We start from the raw sequence: 19976 nt of genomic DNA, 5'->3' as shown, positions 1-19976 counted from the left end.
GCCCTCCTGCTCTACCGCTTGTCTACACATCCAGTGTGCACACGTCTCTGCCACGTGTTTACGCATTCCGTGTACCGCCCCGTGACGCCCCCGGGCCCTGTGTACAGGTTGCTGTCTCCTGTACCCCCCAGGTGTGTCTGCACCCCGCCGCCCCGGCCTCTGACGCTCACCCTGCCTTCACCCTCTCGCCATCACGTCCTTTCCCACCACAGAGCTGGGGAGGCCTTGGAAGCGAGCCCCGAGAGCAGCTTTCCCCCTGCAGCCTTCTCCCACCTCCCCCCCGGAGGCGGTGAGCGCCCAGCCCTCAGCCTGCGCTCCCACCTGAGCGGCTTCATTAGTTTCTTTTTAAAACACCGACATCCCGGTACCAGAAAACCCAGAGCTGGCTCCGTCTGACCTCAGAGCTTGGCAGTGGCAGTCACGTGGAAAAATAGCAACACTAGTAATTCCGATCTGTGGGTCACTTGGTCTGCGTCCGATACCGAGCTGAGCCCTGAAGCACGTTCTCGTGTAAGATCCGTGTGAGAGGCGCAGTCACGTACCGTGGCTTACAAAGAAGGAAAAGTGTGGGATGTGAAGTTTCCCGTCTCCGAGACCCTCCTTGTTTATTAGCTGGATGAGTAAATAGCTCATCGGCTGAAGCTCACACCCAGCGCTCCAGGGCAGGTGATGGTGCCGCCCAGGCACGGTGATTTCTGTCTGTAGGTCTGGGCGGCAGTGTGGCTTTGGACAAAACAGTCTGAGGCTCAGTTTCCTCCTCTTCAAAGTGGGCTCGTATTCGTACCTGCCGTACTTGACGGTTGTGCGGAGCAGGTGGAGCAGCGTTAGCAGACACAGCAGATGTGGTCCCACACCAGAGGAGCACGAGTGCCCAATAACTGAAGGTGTGGAAGGCTTCCCCTGTGGAGACGCGGGCCCCTTTATTCAGAGAGCAAAATGAGACCCACATGAGTCCTCCCCGGCTCCCTCCCCAGCACTTTCCATATTATCATGAGGGCTGAGATGAAATTAGGGGTAGTGCAGGATTTGTGCAGTAATCCTACAGTTAAGCATCTGGTAGGCAGGTAAAAACACTTAATAGAAGTTAAATTCAGTGTCATCCAGGAATAGAAACAATCCAAATACGTAGTAAAAGATGATCTAGTTTAATGTAAAATATTTTTCTAAATGTATTTTTATACCTTTGCTGAAACAAGAGTGTTGACTTAAAAATTACCACGCCAAATGGCCTTCCCCTCTGCATTTAGACCCTGTGTTCGCAGCTGTCTTGCACAGTGACGTGGGCTCACTTCCGGGAGACCCGGGCGGGCAGGCAGTCGCCCGGGGAGTTCAGTGCCTTTTGCTTTGTGCCCCTTAGGTCTCAGAGTGCAGCTGGCCCCTCAGGCAGGCCCCCAGTCTGCACAACCTCTTCGCCGTGTGTCGGAATATGTACAACTGGCTGCTGCAGAACCCCAAAAACGTCTGTGTGGTCCACTGCTTGGTGAGTAGCCTGTGTTCTCGGGGTGGCCTGGTGCGGTGGAGGAGAGACGGCTGCGCGTTGATTGGTGGGTGGGTGACCAGTGAGTTCATAGTATTTACTAAGCTCCTGCTTGGGAGTCGGATGACTTGAGGGAGGTAAGTGAGGGGAAATGTATTATTCTTGGCTTTTGAAAGCGTAAGTACCTGTGGGAGAAGCTGATGTGTGACGTGGGGCCCCTCAAATGTGCTAAGTATTATAAAAGGGGTAGACATGAGAGCTGTGGGTGCTCGGGGAATGATGCGTTGAGTTTCGTGTGAGTAAAGTTGGTATAAACACAGTGGCACATTTATTCTTCTTATATTACAATGTTTGAATAAAAATGAGAGAAGAAGGCCCTTGTGTGCTTGTGAGTAGCGGCGTAGATGGGCCGTCTTCTGGAGGCACGTTCCGGCCAGGGCTTCCCCGAGTCCCCTTCCCCAGCTCTGCCCCGCCTCCTGCCCACCCTCTGAAGCTTGGGGCTCGAGTCTTTCTTCCCAGCATGGGCATTTCCATGGCGCATGACCGGTGGCCTTGAATATGCTGCGTCCCGCTGGGTGCTTCCCTCGTCTTTCTGAGCACCGTCTCCTTCGGGAAGGAAGGTGCCTTCTGTCCCCCTGTTGCACCCCTGCACGAGAGGCTGGAATGAGCGATGGAGCTCGTGAGCAAAGGCGCGCACAGACGGCCCCGAGCTCACGAGCTGGGAGTAACTCCCTGCTTCTCAGAGCCTCAGAGCGTGTTTCTGCGGTGCTATCATAGGCCGTTTCCCCTCGAGAGCTGGCTGGCTAAAACAGAAGAAAGTAGAACACGTTTCTCCTTTCCTCTGCAGTTCCCGAACTCTTGGCAATCCGGGAAGGCACTTGGTGTGTGTAAGAATTTCATGCTGAGGGCCCAGGTGCTTTACTGTTGTGGGCACAGTGGGTCACACGGTAGGGAAGAGCACTTCTAAGGAGTAAGAAGCCTTACGTGATCAGCCAGGCGCTGGGCCGCTCGCTGAGCTATACCCAGGGTCCTTATGTGATTTTCACGCAAACCTTTTCTGGAAGTTCAGAGAGCCTGGGTCTGTTAACTGTGGTGATTCAAGACAGACTGGAAGCTCCCACTCTGGGGACAGACCCGAGAGCAGCAGGTGGACAGTCTTGGAGGAGGCGCAGGCGGCAGTGCGTGGGCTCGCAGGCGCCTCCAGCTCCCTCCTGAGCACCTGCGTGCGGGAAGTCTGTGCCCGCGCCGGGACGTGGGATTGAGACTGTGAGTGGCTGCTTGTGTTTGACCCTCTAGGTATCCCACACTTACGTAGAGTAATAAGCGTAGGCTGGGCTCTTAGTTAAAATATGAAACCTTAGGAAGACCCGCGTGGTCGATAAAGGGAGGGCACACACACTGCAGAGCCTCAGACCAAGAAGGCAAAACTCTAAAAAGAATGAAGGTTGGGAAGATTGTCTTTTTTTCCTGCATTCGGGATAAGGACAGCAAAGCCGTGAGGAACAGTAATTGTAACAGCTTCGTCCTGTTTCTTTTGTTGGGGGCAAAGGTCAAGCTAGCAGGGAGGGGCAGCGCTAAGGTGACAGCATGCGTAGTGCTTAATGTCACCCCACCTCAGGGCTTAACTTGGGTGGCAGTCACTGGAGGCACCCGGAGAAGCAAGTGTGGAGTCCTGTCCGCCAGGCTGGTTAGAAAGGGGCCCCGAGGACCAGGAGCGTGACCCTGGGAAGGCACAGGCTGGCGTGCTGGCTGGCAGTTTAAGGCAAAAGTCCAGTCAATTTGTGCTCAGATAATTTTAAACTCTTAAAGAGTTTAAAACTCTTTAAGAGTTTTAAAATTATGAGCATGGGCTCGTTATGAACACTAACGTCAACTCCACCGAACATTTTGCAGCAAGGCTGGTGGAGTGGTTCACCTAGTTTCCTGGATTTCTGCATAGGATTTCCCAGTTTCTTAGAACCAAGAAGGAGAAATTTGGGCTAGGTTGTTAGGTAATGCTCGGGGGCAGTTTCATTTGGTTGCTTTCCTAATAAACAGCTTTTTATTTATCTATCTATCTATCTATTTATTGTCTTTTTGAGACAGGGTCTCGCTATGCAGTACAAGCTGGCTTTGAGCTCACTTTGTAGCCCAGACTGGTCTTGAACTTGCAATGATCCTCCTGCCTCAGCCTCCCGAGTGCTGGGATTACAGGCATGTACCACCACGCCTGGCCTCAACAGCTTTGGTGAAGATATGGAAATCAGGTTCCTGAGCTTTCTTGGGATAGGAAGATTTCAGACAGTAAACCTACACTTAAGAAGTTCTGGTAGTTCCAGTTATTTAACAGAAGTCAACCATGTGAAATTAAATACAGGATAAATGTGCATCCCCGAATTCTGGTTCTAAAAGAGCAAAGGTATTTGTCTGCTGTATTAACGGATCATCTGAGAAAGAACCAGGGGTTTGGTGGAGACAAAGATCCATGTGAGCTTAGCCTGTCTGGCCCTGGTTTGGCTGGGGATTGTATTTGTGGAAGCAGTGCTCCGAGTGAGGGTGAGGCATCCCTTCTCCAGTTTGGGCAGAACTCGTGGAGTCTGTTCCGAGGGAGCTCAGGAAGCAATGCTGTCTTTAGAGTGAAGATCAGAGAGGAAAGGATGGAAGGGATCAAGCGATCGGCTTGGCTTTAACCCGGAGAGAAGCGTGGATGAACAGGGAAGGCATCTCAGATATGCGAGGGCCCGTCACGGGGAGAGAGTCACCTTGTTCTTCTCAGTGAAGATCGTTGAGCAGAGGGTGCGGAGGGAGAGACTTTAACCCAACACGTGCAGTGTTAAGAATGCTCTGTGAGTCGAGGGGGCTCCTTGGGGTAGGAACATCGTTTCCGCCCCATCCGTACCAGAGGCTGGGTCTCATCCAGATGCCATCTTTGACTGCTGCAACACACACACCAGAGGCGATCCCTTCAACAGTAGGAATTCGTGTGTCATGGCTGTGGAGGCTAGAAGTCCAAGAGAAGGCTGTCTGCAGATCCAGTGTGTGGGTTCTACATGAGCACAAGAAGCCCAGCAAAATAGATTTGACTTGTATCGTTTCCTGGAAAACACCAGTCTTCACAGTAATGTTGCTTTGTAGTATCACAGCTAATAACTGGGGGGTGGGATCTTAGTTTTGGACGAAGTAAATTTGTAGGTTAGAAAGTTCTGCTTGCCAGAATATGTTAGAGATGAGGTGTGATCAGAACAGCAAGGTGTGCAGGGTGGCAGATGGCCAGGAGGGGTGGAGGAGGCGGGAAGTGAGACGGGACTTTTTCTCACAAGGACACTAGTCTCATTTGTGTCTCATTCGTCCTCCCTCCCATGATCAGACACCTCCCTAAACCCCTGCTTCCTAATGCCGTTGCACTGACACATGAACCTGGGGAACACACACACACACACACACACACACACACATACACGTTCAGTCCACAACAGATTTGTTTCTACATTAAAAGAAGTTGTATCAGATTAAATTTTCAAATTTTATGTTAATGTAAGTATGAACTTTGGATAAAATACATACCAAGTCTGATCAAAAACTATCAGGAACATTAATGCAGTAAAAGAAATATTGCTGTAAATCCTGCTGAGAATCTTCCCCTTATTCCCCACACACTCATCTCACCGTCCCGACCACGTCCTGCAGCAGCTCTGGCATCTTCTCTCCTGAGGGTCTTTGGCTATGCTGTCCTAACTGCCTCGATGTCCTGAATCCATTCAAAACGTTTCCCTGTCCTGGTCATTCTGACTTTGGGGAGGAGCTGGAGGTCATACGGTGCCAGATCTAGTGAATAAGATGGGTGAGTATAAACCATAATGTTTTTATTTGATAGAAATTGCTAAAAATGTTTTGAATTCAGTCAGGATATCCAGTCAGCCAGGACAGTGCAAGTAAAGACACGCAGAAAGGTGTACTCCAGAGCTGCTGCAGGAAGTAACAAGGGGGATGGGATACATGTGCTCAGAGCAAGTGGGAGGATTCTGAGGAAGATTAAAGGCAATGTGTCTGTTACTGTAATACATTTTAACACATTTATTTAAACACTTCTCGTTCTGCACACCTTATCTCTAGCACATTCTAGCAAGCAGAACTTCCTGTCCTGTGAAATCTTTACTTCCAGTCCTAAAATAAGACGCCCCAGTATTAGTTGTGATTCTGCAAATCAACGTCACTTTGAAGGTTAGTGTTTTTCAGTAAATGCAGACAAGTCCGATGTACTTTGCTGGGCTTCTTGGGCTCGTGCAGAGTCAGTTTTGTCCTAAGAGAGCGTGTTTCTTTCTGCTCTGTGACTTACGTCGCTGGCACAGACTTTGGTTTTCGAATGAGCAGTTTTGAAGTTGAAGATCCCCCAGTAAAGGGCATTTCTTTCTCTCTGTCTGGGTTTCTTACTTTGTTTTATTGTACTCTGTGGCTCTTCTGATAGATTTCTTAATTTCTGTTTTGGTTGGTCCGTGTTTGCAGCACATAATGATGACGTGCAGGGGAGAGCTGGTGCCTGCACCTGACCCTTTCTAATCCTTGTTTGCTTCCGCTCCTGCCCCTCCCTTCATCTCTCGGTCCCCTCCCCATTTGCAAAGGCTCTGCCTCAGTTTCCCACTACCTTCGGCCCTCTTCCTGTCTGAACCTCCTGTTCCTGACGGGTCTTTGGTCTTCTCCTTCAGGACGGCCGGGCCGCCTCGTCGATTCTGACCGGTGCTATGTTCATCTTCTGCAATCTCTACTCTGCTCCTGGCCCTGCCATCCGGTTGTTGTACGCAAAGCGGCCGGGAATCGGACTGTCACCGTCCCACAGGAGGTACAGCGGGCACAGGGTGGCCTCGGGGACCCATGGCCTGTTTGAAACCTGCCTCCTCGGGCTTGCATAACCTCCTTTTAGTTTATCTGATGTTATTCTGAGCTATGAGAACAACAGAATTGGATTAGGATATTGGGGTTTCAGTTTCCCAAGTGTCCATGTGAAAGTCTGTGATTTTAAAATTGGAAAGAAACTTCAAAGAATACCTAGGCAAGCTGGGCATGGTGATGCGCACCTGTAATCTCAGCACTCGGGAAGCTGAGGCAGGAGGATCGCTATAAGTTCCAGGGCAGCCTGGGCTACAGGGTGAGTTCAAGGCCAGCTGGACTACATAGCAATTCTCTGTCTCAAGAAACCCGGAAGAATACTTCTGTCAACTTCCCTTATTGCATAGGTGAGAAAGCAAGACTGCGGAAGGTTGTGACACAGCCGGGACGCCGTCTGGTTCCCAGCCCCAAGACCAGCTGCGTCTGTGTCACCACTTAGGTCATTATCGAACTGCAGGCAGTAGCTGGTTGTGCTTCCTGCTGAGCACTTATGTGGGAGGCTGGATAAGAAGAGGAAATGCCAGAATACAGCAAAAAGGAGATTTCAAGCTCGCTTTTTTCTTATGACTGAGATATGGGAGAAAGGAAAGAGATCATAAAGCATAATCTGAAAAGAAGCTTGAAACAGGAAACCTGGTTAGATAGCTGATTTATTTTCCTCCCTTTGTTCATAATTTTTTCTAGTTTTAGAAATCTGAATTACCTCTTTTCCTTTTTTGGATCAAAGTACTTCTGATGGTACAATTTAAGACATTTTCTGAGTCAGCCTGCAGTTGATAAACTTAACCCCCAGCCATGAGTAGAACAGGCGTTGCGATGCCGAGCCAGCGCGCAGACTCCGAGCTTGTGGTCTAGCAAATCCCCGTCTCGGCTCCGGGGACGCGCGGACTCCCTCCCGGCCTGCATCCTCTTCTGCTAGCTCGTGTCTGGGAAGGCGGCAGGGCTTGTGTTGCTGCACGCTAATGAGCTGCGAGAATAGACTTGGTGGTGAGGGTGGCTTGTTTCTCGCGCGCGGGCTGCAGAGCGCTGCTCTCTGTTCCAGGTACCTGGGCTACATGTGCGACCTCCTGGCGGACAAACCCTACCGCCCTCACTTCAAGCCGCTCACCATCAAGTCCGTCACTGTCAGCCCCGTACCCTTCTTCAACAAGCAGAGAAGTGGGTGTCGCCCTTACTGCGATGTGCTGATCGGGGAAACCAAAATATATTCCACCTGCACGGACTTCGAACGAATGAAGTAAGTCACGGTGTGTCTCTCTCTCTCTCCACTGCCTCTTGTGTGCTGACTGATTCGCACATAAACTGGGTTGTATTTTTCGTACCACTGTGAAGTGGCTGATGAAAGAAAAAACTTGAAAAGCTGGGCGTCGTAGTGCACGCCTGTGATCCTAGCACTTGGGAGGCTGAGGCAGGAGGATCGCCAAGAGTTTGAGGCCAGCCTGGGCTACACAGTGAGTTCAAGGCCGGGATGAACTGCATAGCGAGACCCTGTCTCAGAAAGAAAGAAAAGAAGTTCGACATCAGTAGTAGCCGTAGAGAAGCACAACTAGAAGGGTGCTGTGCTCCTGGTTGCTCCAAAAGGTGTGTCAGCCCAAGAGGCCAGCACGGGTCCGAGTGATATGAAGACAGGAGGGGTGGGTGCACAGAGGACCTGGACCTTGGGGCAGGCGATGGCTCGGTGCTTCCAGTGAGTTGGGGGTGGATGAGGTCTGGGTGAGCCACGGGGTGGGTGGTGACGTGGTTACAGAGGTTACCGAGCCCATGACCAGCTGCAGGGTGGGGAGAGAAGGGGGCGGTGTGATGCGAAAGGCGCTAGTCCGGAGCAGGGTGGATTTGGGGATCCGTGTTCCGGACTCTCGCGGAGGATGGCGTTTCTGTGTCTACGCTGACCCCGCTGGATTCTGTGTTCCCTCGATCTCTGCTCTCCAGATTAGTGTAGGGTCAGGAAGAGGCGGACGAGCTCCTCAGAGCAGGACTGGGAGCTGCACCGCCCAGGTGAGGCGGATGGCGAGGCGGATGGCGAGGGACAGCGGCGGGCAGCCTGCTCCGCTGGGGCCAGGCTGGGCCTGCTTGGCCTTGTGGTTGTTAGGGTAGGAAGGGTCCTGGGCCGGCCTGGGCAGACAGGTTTCCCTGGCCAGGACCGCCGAGGGCCGTGCCCGTGTCTGTGTGATTGCACCGTATTGCATGCGTTTTATGTCTGTTTTGATCTGCTTAGAGAATATCGTGTCCAGGATGGAAAAATCTTCATTCCCTTGAACATCACGGTGCAGGGAGACGTGGTCGTCTCCATGTACCACCTGAGGTCCACCATCGGGAGCCGGCTGCAGGCCAAGGTGAGCTTTGGGGTCGGGTAGGGAGGCACGGCGGCTCCAGATCCTCTGAGATTGGTGGATTGACAGGGCCTGCTGTGTGCTAGGCAAGTGCTCTGCCACTGAGCCACATCCCCAGCCCTCTTCTGAGCTTCTCGTCGGACTATTTATGAGCCTTTCTCCCAGATCACGTTGAGTTTGAGTGACTTGTGGGTTTAGAATGAGAAAGAGCCTTGAAGGGCTGTTTCCATCTTCCTTACCTCTGTCCCTCCCTCCCTCCCTCCCTCCTTCCTTCCTTCCTTCCTTCCTGAGAGGAAACAGACTCTGAGAGGCTGTGACCTGCCCTCAGTCCTTGTTACATGACCATGTCAGAAGGGACATCTCTAGACCTTCCTGCAAGCCATGTTTTCCAAAAGCTGTGCCTTACTTAGAGTTTTGCCTTTGAATCTGTGTAAAGAAGGAGATTCCAACTGAGAATATGGAATTAAAATTTTGTGTTTTTTTTTTTTTTTCAAGTTTTTAACTTAGGTAAAAGTCACATTATATAAGCGCCACCCATTTAAAGTGTGCAGTGTGGCTGGGGATGGTGTCACGCACCTGTAGTCCCAGCACTGGAGAGGCTGAGGCAGGAGGATTGCTGAGAGCTGGAGACCAGCCTGGGCTACATAGCGAGTTCAAAGACAGCCTGAACTATATAGCAAGATCCTGTCTCAAAATACATAAATAAATAAATATAAAGTGTGCAGTTTAATGTTATCTAAATCTATTAATAGTGTGCACAACCATGACTACTATGCATTCTAGAACTTTTTTGTCACCCCTAAAAGAGCCCAGTGCACGTCAGTACCGTCTCCCCTTCCCTGTCTGCTGACAGCCGCGAATCTACTTCCTGTCCCCATGGGTTTGCTTGTTTTGGACATTTCGTATACATGGAGCCATGCGGAATGTGTTCCCTTGTGGATGGCTTTTTCCACCTCGCATGGTATTTGTGAGGTTGTCAGTGGGTAGCCTCTATCAGGCCTCCACTCCGCCTAAAGCCACAGAACAGCCTCACACTGCCAGACCGCAGATACTCATCCCCCAGGCTGGTGAGGCTCACGGGGACGATAGCCGCTTCATGGCTGTCAGGAGCGGTGCTGTAAGTTATTCTACTTCAGTTAATCAAGTATTTGCTGAGTGCACGCTCAGCCATTGTCTGGGGGCCTGGAAGTGACGTGAATAAAACCGTGTCCCTACCTTGAAGAAACTCCGCCTAGTGGGAAGCTTACACCTGCACCTGTGTGGACCACAGCGCCCCGAGCGAGGGCGGGCGGGCGGGCGCTGCAGCGGGAGCAGGTTGTTTCCACCAGGGCGCCCAGTGAGGCTACGGAAAGCACCTGCCGTCCCAAGGTGCCCGCGAAGGATGAGCTCATTGGGTGGGAGCAGGGCGGTCTGGAAGGAGGAGGACAGTGCGTCGGGCTTGGCAGTGTGTGAGGGCGCGGGGCATCGGGGAGCAGGGCTCGCCTTGCCAAGGCAGAGCTTCCGGGGGAGGCACTGGAGAGGAGGCTGGCACAGGGTTCCCGGCCACAGTGAGCAAAGCTTCGGATGCAGGGGGAGTTGAGGCCGCGTGGCTTCCGGGATGCGACCTTTGATGAGCTCCTCCCGCGTGTTCTTAGGTGACCAACACGCAGATATTCCAGCTGCAGTTTCACTCTGGATTCATCCCCCCGGACACCACTGTCCTAAAGTTCACCAAGTAAGTCCCGCCCAGACCGGAAGTCTGTGTTCGTCAGTGTGGCTGTGATGTGCTGGGCCTCTGTGGGGCCGCGCTGCAGCGTCCCCCCGCACCTGGGCTGCGGGACCCTCAGTGTCGCCTTGCTGGTCAGAGAGGCCGGGTGCATTCAGAACTTCTCCCTGAGCAGTGCGAATGGGTCAGAGGCTTCACCTGGGAAGCTCTGACATTCTGCGAGAAGGCGCAAGAGTGACTGGGAGAGACAGAGTGTGTGACCCTTTGCATCTGGGAGGCCCTGGCGTTTCCAACAGGGACAGTGGCTTAGCCCAGGGATGGTTGGAGTGATGGCCATCGGGTTGGACGCCCCCACAGCACCGAGCAGCATACACTGACCCTTCATGGCTGTGTCACAGTGTGGCCAGGGAGCGCAAGGCGGTGGCTGAGGCTGGTGACAGGTGGGCGTTGGACAGGCTGGGGGGACTTCAAGGGCTTGGTGGGCTTATTTCACCCTTTTAAGAACTGACCTGGCCGGGCCAGTGCCTGTCAGCTGTGTGAACCAGCCTTGCTTTCCAGGATTCTTTCACAGGCAGGAGCGGCCATGTTCTCTGAACAGGTCTTCTCCCTTTTTCTCTAGCTGAGGGAACAGAGGCACAGAAAGATGAAGTAATGCATCTAGTTCAGGGTTGCGTCTTCCCTGGAATGAGTCCTGAACGTCTCCCTGGGATAGTTTCCGTGCTGCACTGTCACCAGCTCCGTGAATTCTCACCAGTCTGCCCTGCTTAAATCCCCATTCAGGCCTGAATTAGATGCCTGTGATGTACCAGAAAAGTATCCTCAGCTGTTTCAAGTGACGCTGGACGTGGAACTCCAGCCCCATGACAAGGTGGTAGACCTGACCCCGCCGTGGGAGCATTACTGCGCGAAGGACGTCAACCCCAGCATCCTCTTCTCTTCCCACCAGGAGCACCAAGACACTCTGGCCTTAGGCGGTAGGAGCCACCTCCTGCTTTGTTTTGCGGGGCGCAGCCGCTGTGCTCTTTGCTGTGTGACCTTATTCCCCGTCTCACTGGTGCCGCCCGCCTTCTCTCCTGCAGGACAGGCTGCGGTAGACGTGCCACCTGACAACCCCAGGCATCCCGGGCAAGGCGGCTTCTTCTCGTCTCTCTGTTGGCAAGGTACCCACAGGCGTTTCTCTGCGTTCCCTGGCGGGGGAGGCAGAGATGGAGGTAGGGTGTGCCGGCCTTCTATGAAGTCCTGCACCCCGGCAGCAGTCAGAAGCCATGCAGCTTCCTTCCTCCTTAGTTCACAGCTGTTCAAGTCAGGCGACTTCCCTACTTTCAGCTTCACGGGTGCGCAAGATCACCTTACATGGTCCGCCAGCACCTTCTGTCACGGTGCTGGGTGCTGGGTGCTGGCTCAGTGTGGTTCCTCAGGCTGCTGACGGCACAATGAGATTAGCAAAGGGCTCTGTTTCTTCCCTTCCGTTGTATATCCTGAAAATTCACAGTTGAGTGTTTCCTGGAGAGCTTTAACCATTCGCAAAAGGCGAACCAGACCTTGTCTCTGCTGCTTGCTTTCCCACGTGTTAGCGGAAATTGGGCCCTAGCACTTTGTTCTTCTCTCCTATCCCTGGATGCATCTTCAGAACCCTGCTCAGCAGGTCCGCTGAGACTTCCGGCACCCCTGTGTGGGGCTTGGCATCCCGATCAACACACGTCGCCGTCCTGGCCCCCGAGTTTGTTGGGTGACCTGCCGGCTGGTAGGGAATGGAGGCCTTAGGAAGTCTTGTGTGAAATGGTGACAGCTGGCTTGGGCGTGGCCTAGCTGCCAGCCTCGTGATCGGCCTCCCTGTGATGTGTGGATGTTCTGACGGTTCCTGCAGCCCGTGGAAGTTTTGAGAGTTTGGTGAAATGATTACAGTATTCCTAGAATCCTGTTGAATTAAGCACCAGTCCAATTATTTGAATACAGGATGGTCCAAAGTTTTTCTGTTCGTAAGATGGTATATGGAGATATAAAAATGACAATTTTATGAAATTTATTCAGTATGAAAATTGACTGGTTGAAATGACGCCTGTCTGAGTGATACTCAGGAAGCTGTTAGGTGGTTACAAGGCTGGTTTTCTGAGTTTTCTTTTGAGAAATGAGACCAAAAGCTTCTTAAACTAGGAAACTCTAGATAGCAGGTAGATTTTGAAGCCTCTTCTTGGTTTTCTTTTCTTTTTTTTGAGACAGGGTCTCACTATGCAGTTCAGGCTGGCCTTGAACTCACTTGTGGTGATCCTCCTGCCTCAGCCTCCTGAGTGCTGGGATTACTGGTGTGCGCCCCCATGCGCAGCTTCTTAGTTTTCCTTATATCTCCCTGACAGTCTGGGCGTTTCGTACAACTTCACACTTCGTTTTCCGTTGTCATCTTAGTTGTAAATCGGAAGTGAACTCTGTAGGCTCTGGAGGTGCACAGCCTCCTGTCTGAACTTCTCGGAGCAGGTGAGCTTCGCAGTGTAGTGTTCCACCGGTGAGGAAGGCGATGTGGGACGTGGACTTGGACTTGGTTACTTGGCCTTCCCTTTGCATCTCAGACAGCAGCTGCTAGCGAAGAATCTCTCTTTCTGCTGTGGAACAATTGAGCAGAACCAAGCAGACTGTAAATACTTCTACCCTCGCTCAGACCCCTGTCTCCGCCCCCATTTGAAGCACGGACAGGAAGCCTCCTGCTTCACAGAGCTTTGAGCATCTCAGAACCAGGGACCGGGGCGCGGGCCGCATCCAATTTGGAAGGCTGGTCTGTCCGACGTCGGTAACAAAGATCTGTGGAAAGATCACCGCAGGCAGGGCCCCGAGGGTCACTTGCTGGCTGTGGGCCTCGGTCCTGAGCCCGTGTCTGCTGCAAGAGTCTGGGCGGGCACCACCCAGCCCTCCGTTTCCTCGGTAGCTGCTCCAGTCCCCTCCGCTCCCTGAGGGAGAAAAGGCTTGCTTTTGGCGGTGCCCCTGGGAGTAAACCTAGTGAGAGGAGTTACTGTTTAGTTCCCCGCAAAGCCCCAAGCATCCTGCCTGGAGGTGAGTATTCCTAATGATGGTCACCTTTAGGCTCCTTGCTGTGGATCTGGGACTCTGGCCGTGGCCTGTGAGTAGGTACCGTTCATGACCCTGTTTTGCTGAGGAGGGAACCCAGGCCGGAGGACTTGCTTGGGGTTACAGAGCCAGCGAGAGGCGGAGCTGGGGTTCCGTTCGAGCCCGCCAGCCCCCGAGCTCCTACCCTTCGCCCCTGTGCCACATTCCCCCTGAGACCTCACCCAACAGCTAGTCGTTGAGTGCGACATGAAGTATGTCCAGAGTTCCACGGGGAGGGTGCGGAGTGGCCTTTGTGCAGGGCCAAATCCTCCCCTTTCTGGGGTGGGGTGCGCTTAGTGTCACAAAACCCAGCCATCTGTGGGCAGCTGCTAACCCCCTGCTGGCCTTCCTCAGATCAGAAACCGGAGAGATCCTGCGAGGAGGACCACGCTGCCCTGGTGAACCAGGAGAGCGAGCAGTCGGACGATGAGCTCCTGACCCTGTCCAGTCCGCATGGCAACGCCGACGGCGACAGGCATCACGGGCCCAAGAAGCCCAGCAAGAAGCAGCAGGAGCCCGCAGCGGCCCCGGCCCCGGAAGAGGTGGACCTGCTGGGCCTTGAGGGGTCTGACGTGGGTCAGAACTTCTCTCCGCCGGCTCCCCCTCCCACCAACACGGAACTGCTCAGCGACCTGTTTGGGGGCACGGGTGCTGCTGGCCCAGCCCCGGTGGGACAGTCGGGGGTGGAGGACGCGTTCCACCCCAGCGGGGCGGCGTCCGCTCGATCCACACCACGCCGCGCCGCCGCCTCCAGCTCTGCATCGCCTACCCTGCGTGTGGGAGAAGGTAACTTCGTGGCTGCCATCTGAATGGTGCTCGGGGGCCCAGCAGGCAGAGTGAGCTGCCCTAAGAAGCTGGCCTCTCCTGGCTTCCCTGAGTGTCCCTTAGAAGTCTGATGTAGGTCCCCACCTGCATGGAGGACACAGAAGAAAATAGCATGTGCACCTTCTAGGAGAGGGCAGGAGCGGACAGCTGAGTCCCTACCCTCACTTTTAATTTTCTTTTTCCAGGGTACCAAGCCCTGAGCTGCTTGGACATGTAGATGCCTGAGTTGTTATTAAAAATATCAGCTAATATGTGTGCCATACTTGGCATTTGCCAGATGCGAAATCTAACACTAACCATGACTTAGTTCTCATAAAACCCCAGTACACAGGCGCTGTCATTTTATAGTTGAGGAAACGGAAGCTTAGATTTGAATTAATAGCGGAAGAAATGCGTGGTGCCGGGGTCTGAAACTGGGCGCCTGGACCCAGTCCCTTAGATTTCCCGCGGTGGCTCTCGGAGCTGCAGTGCAGAGCGTTCGTGCCAGCCCTTGGCTGAGGCAGCAGAGCGTTGGTACCTCGCGGTGGCCTTGTGAGTTTCTTTCCTCTCAGCTCCTTGCCACCAAGTGGCTCCCTCCACCCAGGACTGGTCGTCCACAAGTCTGTGACTTTTGCAAGAGAATGTCGCTGAGTAACAGAGGTCCACGACAGCTGCTGAAGGACCAGCTCAAACTGCGGCCCTGTCACTGTCACGTGACTGCATGTTAGCAAGGGCACAGGGCCAGGTCGAGGCAGCCGGTAGTCTCCCGGGGTAATGCTTCCCAAGCTCGGTTTTCCTGTCTCCGTGCCTCTGGGCTGGTCTTGGTTTGGGAGCTCAGTGGGAGCCTTGCCTGTGAGAGCGGGCATCGGGGGGGCGCTGAGTCCCCTGGATGTGGACCTTGCGGTGCCGAATCCAAGAGCATGACTGTCTCTTCCGCAGTTTGTTACTTCTAGCTGGTTCTCATTCACAGAGTGAGTAACGCCTCTGTGTGGAGAAATCATCTGCTAGATGCAAGACAGAGCACCTTGTGTGACTCTGATGACTTCACTCATCACCATCCCGTGATGACAGGTAGATGTGCCCCGTGGTAGAGCTAGGCGGGCCCTTAGACATCAGGGGATTCCATGTCTCAGCTTACGGACAGTGATGCTGGGGCCTAGATGTACCGACTGATTTATCCGGGGACACTCAGCTGATTAGTGGCTGGCCCGGCTCCACAACTCACAAAGAAGAAGACAGAACACCAAGTCTAGAGCTAAAGGCCTGAGTTCGAGTGTCAGGACCAGCATGGCTGTCTGGATAGTCTTACTGAAAAACCTTAGCTTTCTTAGTTGGAAAGGTGGGTGATACCAGCGTCACTGTAAATTTTGAGCTCTTGTCCGTGATGGTCAGCATCTCGATTCTAGTTACTAGGGAAGGTCTGTGGCAGGAGGTGACAGCGGAAGTGCACCAAATAGTGGCATGATTTTGGCATCTTCCACTGGCTGGCTCCCACCTAGATGCAGAGAGATGGACCACTGTCCTCTTCCGGTGCCCGTGTAAGTCTTGGTGTCCTCATTTTCAGCAAGGACGAGGTTTCATGAAGATGAAATGAGGTGAGGGATCTGCATCGCTAGTGAAGTGCCTGGGACGCAGTCACTAGCTTTGCTGTGACACCAGCCTCCTGTGCTGCCCACAGATGTCGGAAGAGCGTGTGCCACTGCAGCCATGGTGTCAACTGAGTGAGCCGTATGTCCTTCCTGCCGCACAGGAGGGGGCTGTTTTGTGAACTGCTTTGATTGTTACTTCCTATTCCCAGGAAGGGTCACCTGCTCTCGTGGAGGCAAAGAGCCGTTAGCTTGACACTCCGAACTTAGGAAGTGACGTCTCATCGTGGGGAGCAAAAGGGGATTTTATTCTCTGCTCAGACATGAGAAATAAGGGCCAGTTATCTTCATGCAGCTCAGTTTTATCACATTCAGTTTATGACGGTGAGAAGTGCAAGCTGCTTTGCAGAAATTCCCGGAACGTCAGAAGACTTGAACATCAGTTGTTTCTTGACTTTGGGCAAGAAATTGCTTTTGAGCCTCAGTTTCTTCTTGTAGAAAATGAAGACCCCACTTCTCCGTGACAGGGTGAGACTGAGATTAGCCAGGGGCTCCTTCCTGAAAGACGGTGTCAACCCTGGAAGGGATAAGTATTAGCTCTGGCGTTGTGCTGGTCACCTTAGCTTCCTGCTGTCCTCCGGTCTGCTTAGCTCATTTGCAAATGAATCCCTGCTGCACGAAATCTGCATCTGGTGTCCAGCAGATGTGGAGAGGCTATGCTGTGGAAATGTTTGACTTTTGTAAGACATAAGGCGTAGCGAGAGTTCAGGTTTCTTTTTGTTACTTTCATTTTATTGTCTTTGTAACTTTCAAGTGAGCCAGAGACCACTTAAAAGCAAAACTATACAAAACCTAGTCAGTATGGGTTTCTGCTGTTCATCTTAATAGCAGAGGCTGCCTCCTTATTCTTTTTTTTTATATTAGAGAGAAAAAAACCCACAAAATACAAAACAACACAAAGACAATAAAAATGATACAGGATTTCAAAACAAGATGATAGGAATTAACAGTGGTTGTTATATTGTGTATTGTTCCCTTCGATGAAGTTGCTCAGATTACCAGATGTAAGAATGCAAGGTTGATCAAGCAATTAAAGAGAATAAAAAGTAATAAATCCCAACTCTTTTAACATGAACATTTATTCATTTATTCATTTAGCATGGACAGTCAGCATAAGCATGTGGTGCCCCGGAACATCTCTTAGGGTCCATGCATAGATTTCACAGCATGGTTTCATCAGTATGGACCTTATTCTCAGCCAGCCTGTGACCTTGATTGATTGATTTCATGTTATTTGGAGTCTTAAAGGTCAAAGCCCCTATTTATAGTCTTTATAGTTTATCCAACAGATAAATAACTCCAGACTCCTCCTTTGTCTATGACAGTGGGATTATCCTTGTGTGGTCAGAAATCCCTGGGACCCGTTGTTAGGCCTGCAGGAAGTTTTTGTGGGCCTGTGGAGTGGGCCTGGAGGCTGTCTTTGTCATGAGTGTTCAAGGACTTGGCCTAGGGACAAGCAATAATGACAGCAATTCTGTATTTATAGCATAAGTGAACATATAGGACAAAAAATCCATTTTCCCCTTTGTTTTCTAGGTGCCACCTTTGACCCATTTGGAGCCTCTGCTAAGCCGTCAAGCCAGGACCTGCTGGGCTCCTTTCTGAGTACATCCAGCGCGCCCAGCGACCCTTTCCTTCAGCCCACGAGAAGCCCCTCACCCACTGTGCACGGTGAGAGCCCATTTCCAGTCGTGTCCGGCGGAGCATAGTTCTCTGCCAGATGTCAGTAGTTGCTCAGATGTAAATGCATCCTGTGGGTGATTTTTTTTTTGGTGGGGGTTGTACATGATGTATCTTTCTTTTGGAAATTAACAATTCACATTAACATATTAAGAACTCTGGGATGTTTTAGAAGAAAGCAGTTTAACTCTGCTTTTCTCAGCTTCCCTAGAATTCATTTGACTGTGGAATTCTTTTTCATATTAGAGCTACATTCACAGGAACATAAAGCACCATTTATTGGAAGACATATCATTTTTTTTTCTATGAACCAATAGAAAAGAAAAAACCCAAAGCATTGTTACTTTTAATTATTTGAAGATGCATCCTGGTTGGAGAAATCTTTGAAATTTGGAACAATATGAGTTGTAAATTAATAAAATGTGATATTAGCATTCTATGCAGTTAGTATTCTACAGAGCAAAGTTTGAGCTGTACCACTCTATGCCATCTAGTGTGATGGCTGTCAGCCACACGTGGCTGTGGAGCACTTGAATTGTGGCTGGGCCGATGTTTGAGATGTCTCCACACAGAAGATGTTTACCAGATTTTGAAATTCGTTATATGACAAAACAATATAAAATATCTTGTTCATATTTTATACTGATCATTTATTCAGGTAATATTTGGGTTATCTTACTAAATAAAATACATTGTTAAAATTACTCACACTGCTGTCATTTTACATGTTACAGTGTGGCTGTTAGAGAATTTTAACCGACATGCAATGGCATTTGTGGTCCACATGATAGTTCCATGGCAGAGGTTCAGGCTGCAGGCCAGGGGTAGTAATCACAACCGTGTGCAGGTGCAAAGTGTGTTGCTCAGGTTGCACTGATGAAACCTGGAGCTCAGCAGCGTCTTAGTTTTCTTGTTGCTGAGACAAAATACTCGACATCCAAAGTTAAAGGAAGAGGGATTTGTTTAGCTCACGGTTTGTAGAAGTTTCAGTCCATAGTTAGCCGGCTCCAAGGTGGGCTAGCACGTGGTGGAGAGGCATTGCAGAGGAGAAACAGTTTGTGGCACGCAGAAAGCAGCAAAAGCATCCAAGCAAGCACGAAACAAGTGACAAGTGATAGGAAAGCAGGGACTCTTTTTCTGTCCTTTATACCTTTCCAGGCTACATGCCCTCAGGGTGGGTAGCACTTACACTGAGGGTGGGACACCCTTGATCCTACCCAGAACTATGCCAAACCAATCAGTGGACTGATTTAGTAACCCCAGACTCTTGATCCCTGTGTCACACACTCTAGATCCAGCCGCATCTGAAAAAGCCCCACCTATGACTGCGTGAGGCTTTGGGAGACAGCTAGACACAAGCCATACCGAGCAGTGGAGGACAGATGCCTTTTAGCCATGTTGGGGGTCCCTCCTGATGCTGGAGAGACCGAACCTTATTGGCCTCAGTCTAGAGGCGACGTGTTATGGGAGGTACCCAAGCTTCCCTGGAGGGTGTGGTCCAGTCATCAGCTTGACTTCACAGAAGCCATGCAAATGCAAAAGGAAGTTGAGCTATGCAATATTGGCCGGCCAAAAAGGAGGAATCAGTGCAGGAGCGAACTCTATGCAGGGATGCAGGTTAAAGTTTGTAGTTTTGCGTACTCATTCACATATGTCATTTCTTGCTCACGCTGGCTCCAACCTTGCTGGGCGGTAGAGCCTGGGCCCTCGCAGTGGCCTGCGTAGACCCTGCCTGTGACCCCATTTCCCATTTCTCCCCCTGGCCCCTTCCTTCCAGCCCCTCTGCTCTCTCTGATGTTGGCTGTCTTTTCCCTCTGCTCCGTGCTTTTCCCTGTATGTCTGCGAACCTTCCTTCCTCGCCCCAGTGCTTCCCTCCCAGTGGGGCCTACGTTGCTCCGTTTCAAATCACAGCTTATCATCTGCTCTACTCTGTTTTCCTTTCCATCAGACTTATTAATTTCCAACACATGCAGTCATTTCCTTATACACTGTGTTTATTTTTTGTTCTTTGCTCACCAGAACATGAATTCACAAAGGCAGGGATTTTTGTTTGTTTTGTTTGTGAATGTGTTCCTAGTGCCTGAAAGAATTACCACACACCTTGGGGACCGCCTCGCTTTCTTTCTCGTACATAAACGTTAAGTGGGTTCACTTGGTTTTTTTCCTATCAGAGTTTGTTTGGTGCATGGTGTTGGTGTCTATAAAGTGACGCCCTTTTCCAATTTCAATACTCGGGAGCTACTGTTCGGGAAGAACACTGCTTTTGATGTCCCATGGACGCGGGTGTTCATGCTGCAGCTTGGCCTCTGTTTCTTTTCAGCTGGTTAGATCGTGTTGTTTTCCATCCCATGTAGACCAGCCTGCCTTTGTTTTGT

General features: G+C 51.5%; 1 protein-coding gene across 3 annotated transcripts in view; it reads left to right on the top strand.

Moving 5' to 3' along the window:
* The window catches only part of Dnajc6 (DnaJ (Hsp40) homolog, subfamily C, member 6), a 113206-nt gene that overhangs the window by 72951 nt on the left and 20279 nt on the right, over positions 1 to 19976 (top strand). For all 3 annotated transcript variants that reach the window (XM_005385302.2, XM_013514470.1, XM_005385303.1), the window contains exons 5-13: positions 1358 to 1480; positions 6160 to 6293; positions 7383 to 7577; positions 8556 to 8673; positions 10305 to 10384; positions 11156 to 11349; positions 11455 to 11535; positions 13826 to 14257; positions 17458 to 17592. In XM_005385302.2, coding sequence (XP_005385359.1) covers positions 1358 to 1480; positions 6160 to 6293; positions 7383 to 7577; positions 8556 to 8673; positions 10305 to 10384; positions 11156 to 11349; positions 11455 to 11535; positions 13826 to 14257; positions 17458 to 17592 — 1492 coding nt within the window. The remainder of the gene's footprint in view (positions 1 to 1357; positions 1481 to 6159; positions 6294 to 7382; positions 7578 to 8555; positions 8674 to 10304; positions 10385 to 11155; positions 11350 to 11454; positions 11536 to 13825; positions 14258 to 17457; positions 17593 to 19976) is intronic.

The sequence above is a fragment of the Chinchilla lanigera genome, unplaced genomic scaffold, assembly GCF_000276665.1.
Source record: "Chinchilla lanigera isolate Chin_1 unplaced genomic scaffold, ChiLan1.0 scaffold00022, whole genome shotgun sequence".
Taxonomy (NCBI): Eukaryota; Metazoa; Chordata; class Mammalia; order Rodentia; family Chinchillidae; genus Chinchilla; species Chinchilla lanigera.
Note: the sequence above shows the minus strand (reverse complement) of the source record. Positions and strands in the feature narration are given on the sequence as shown.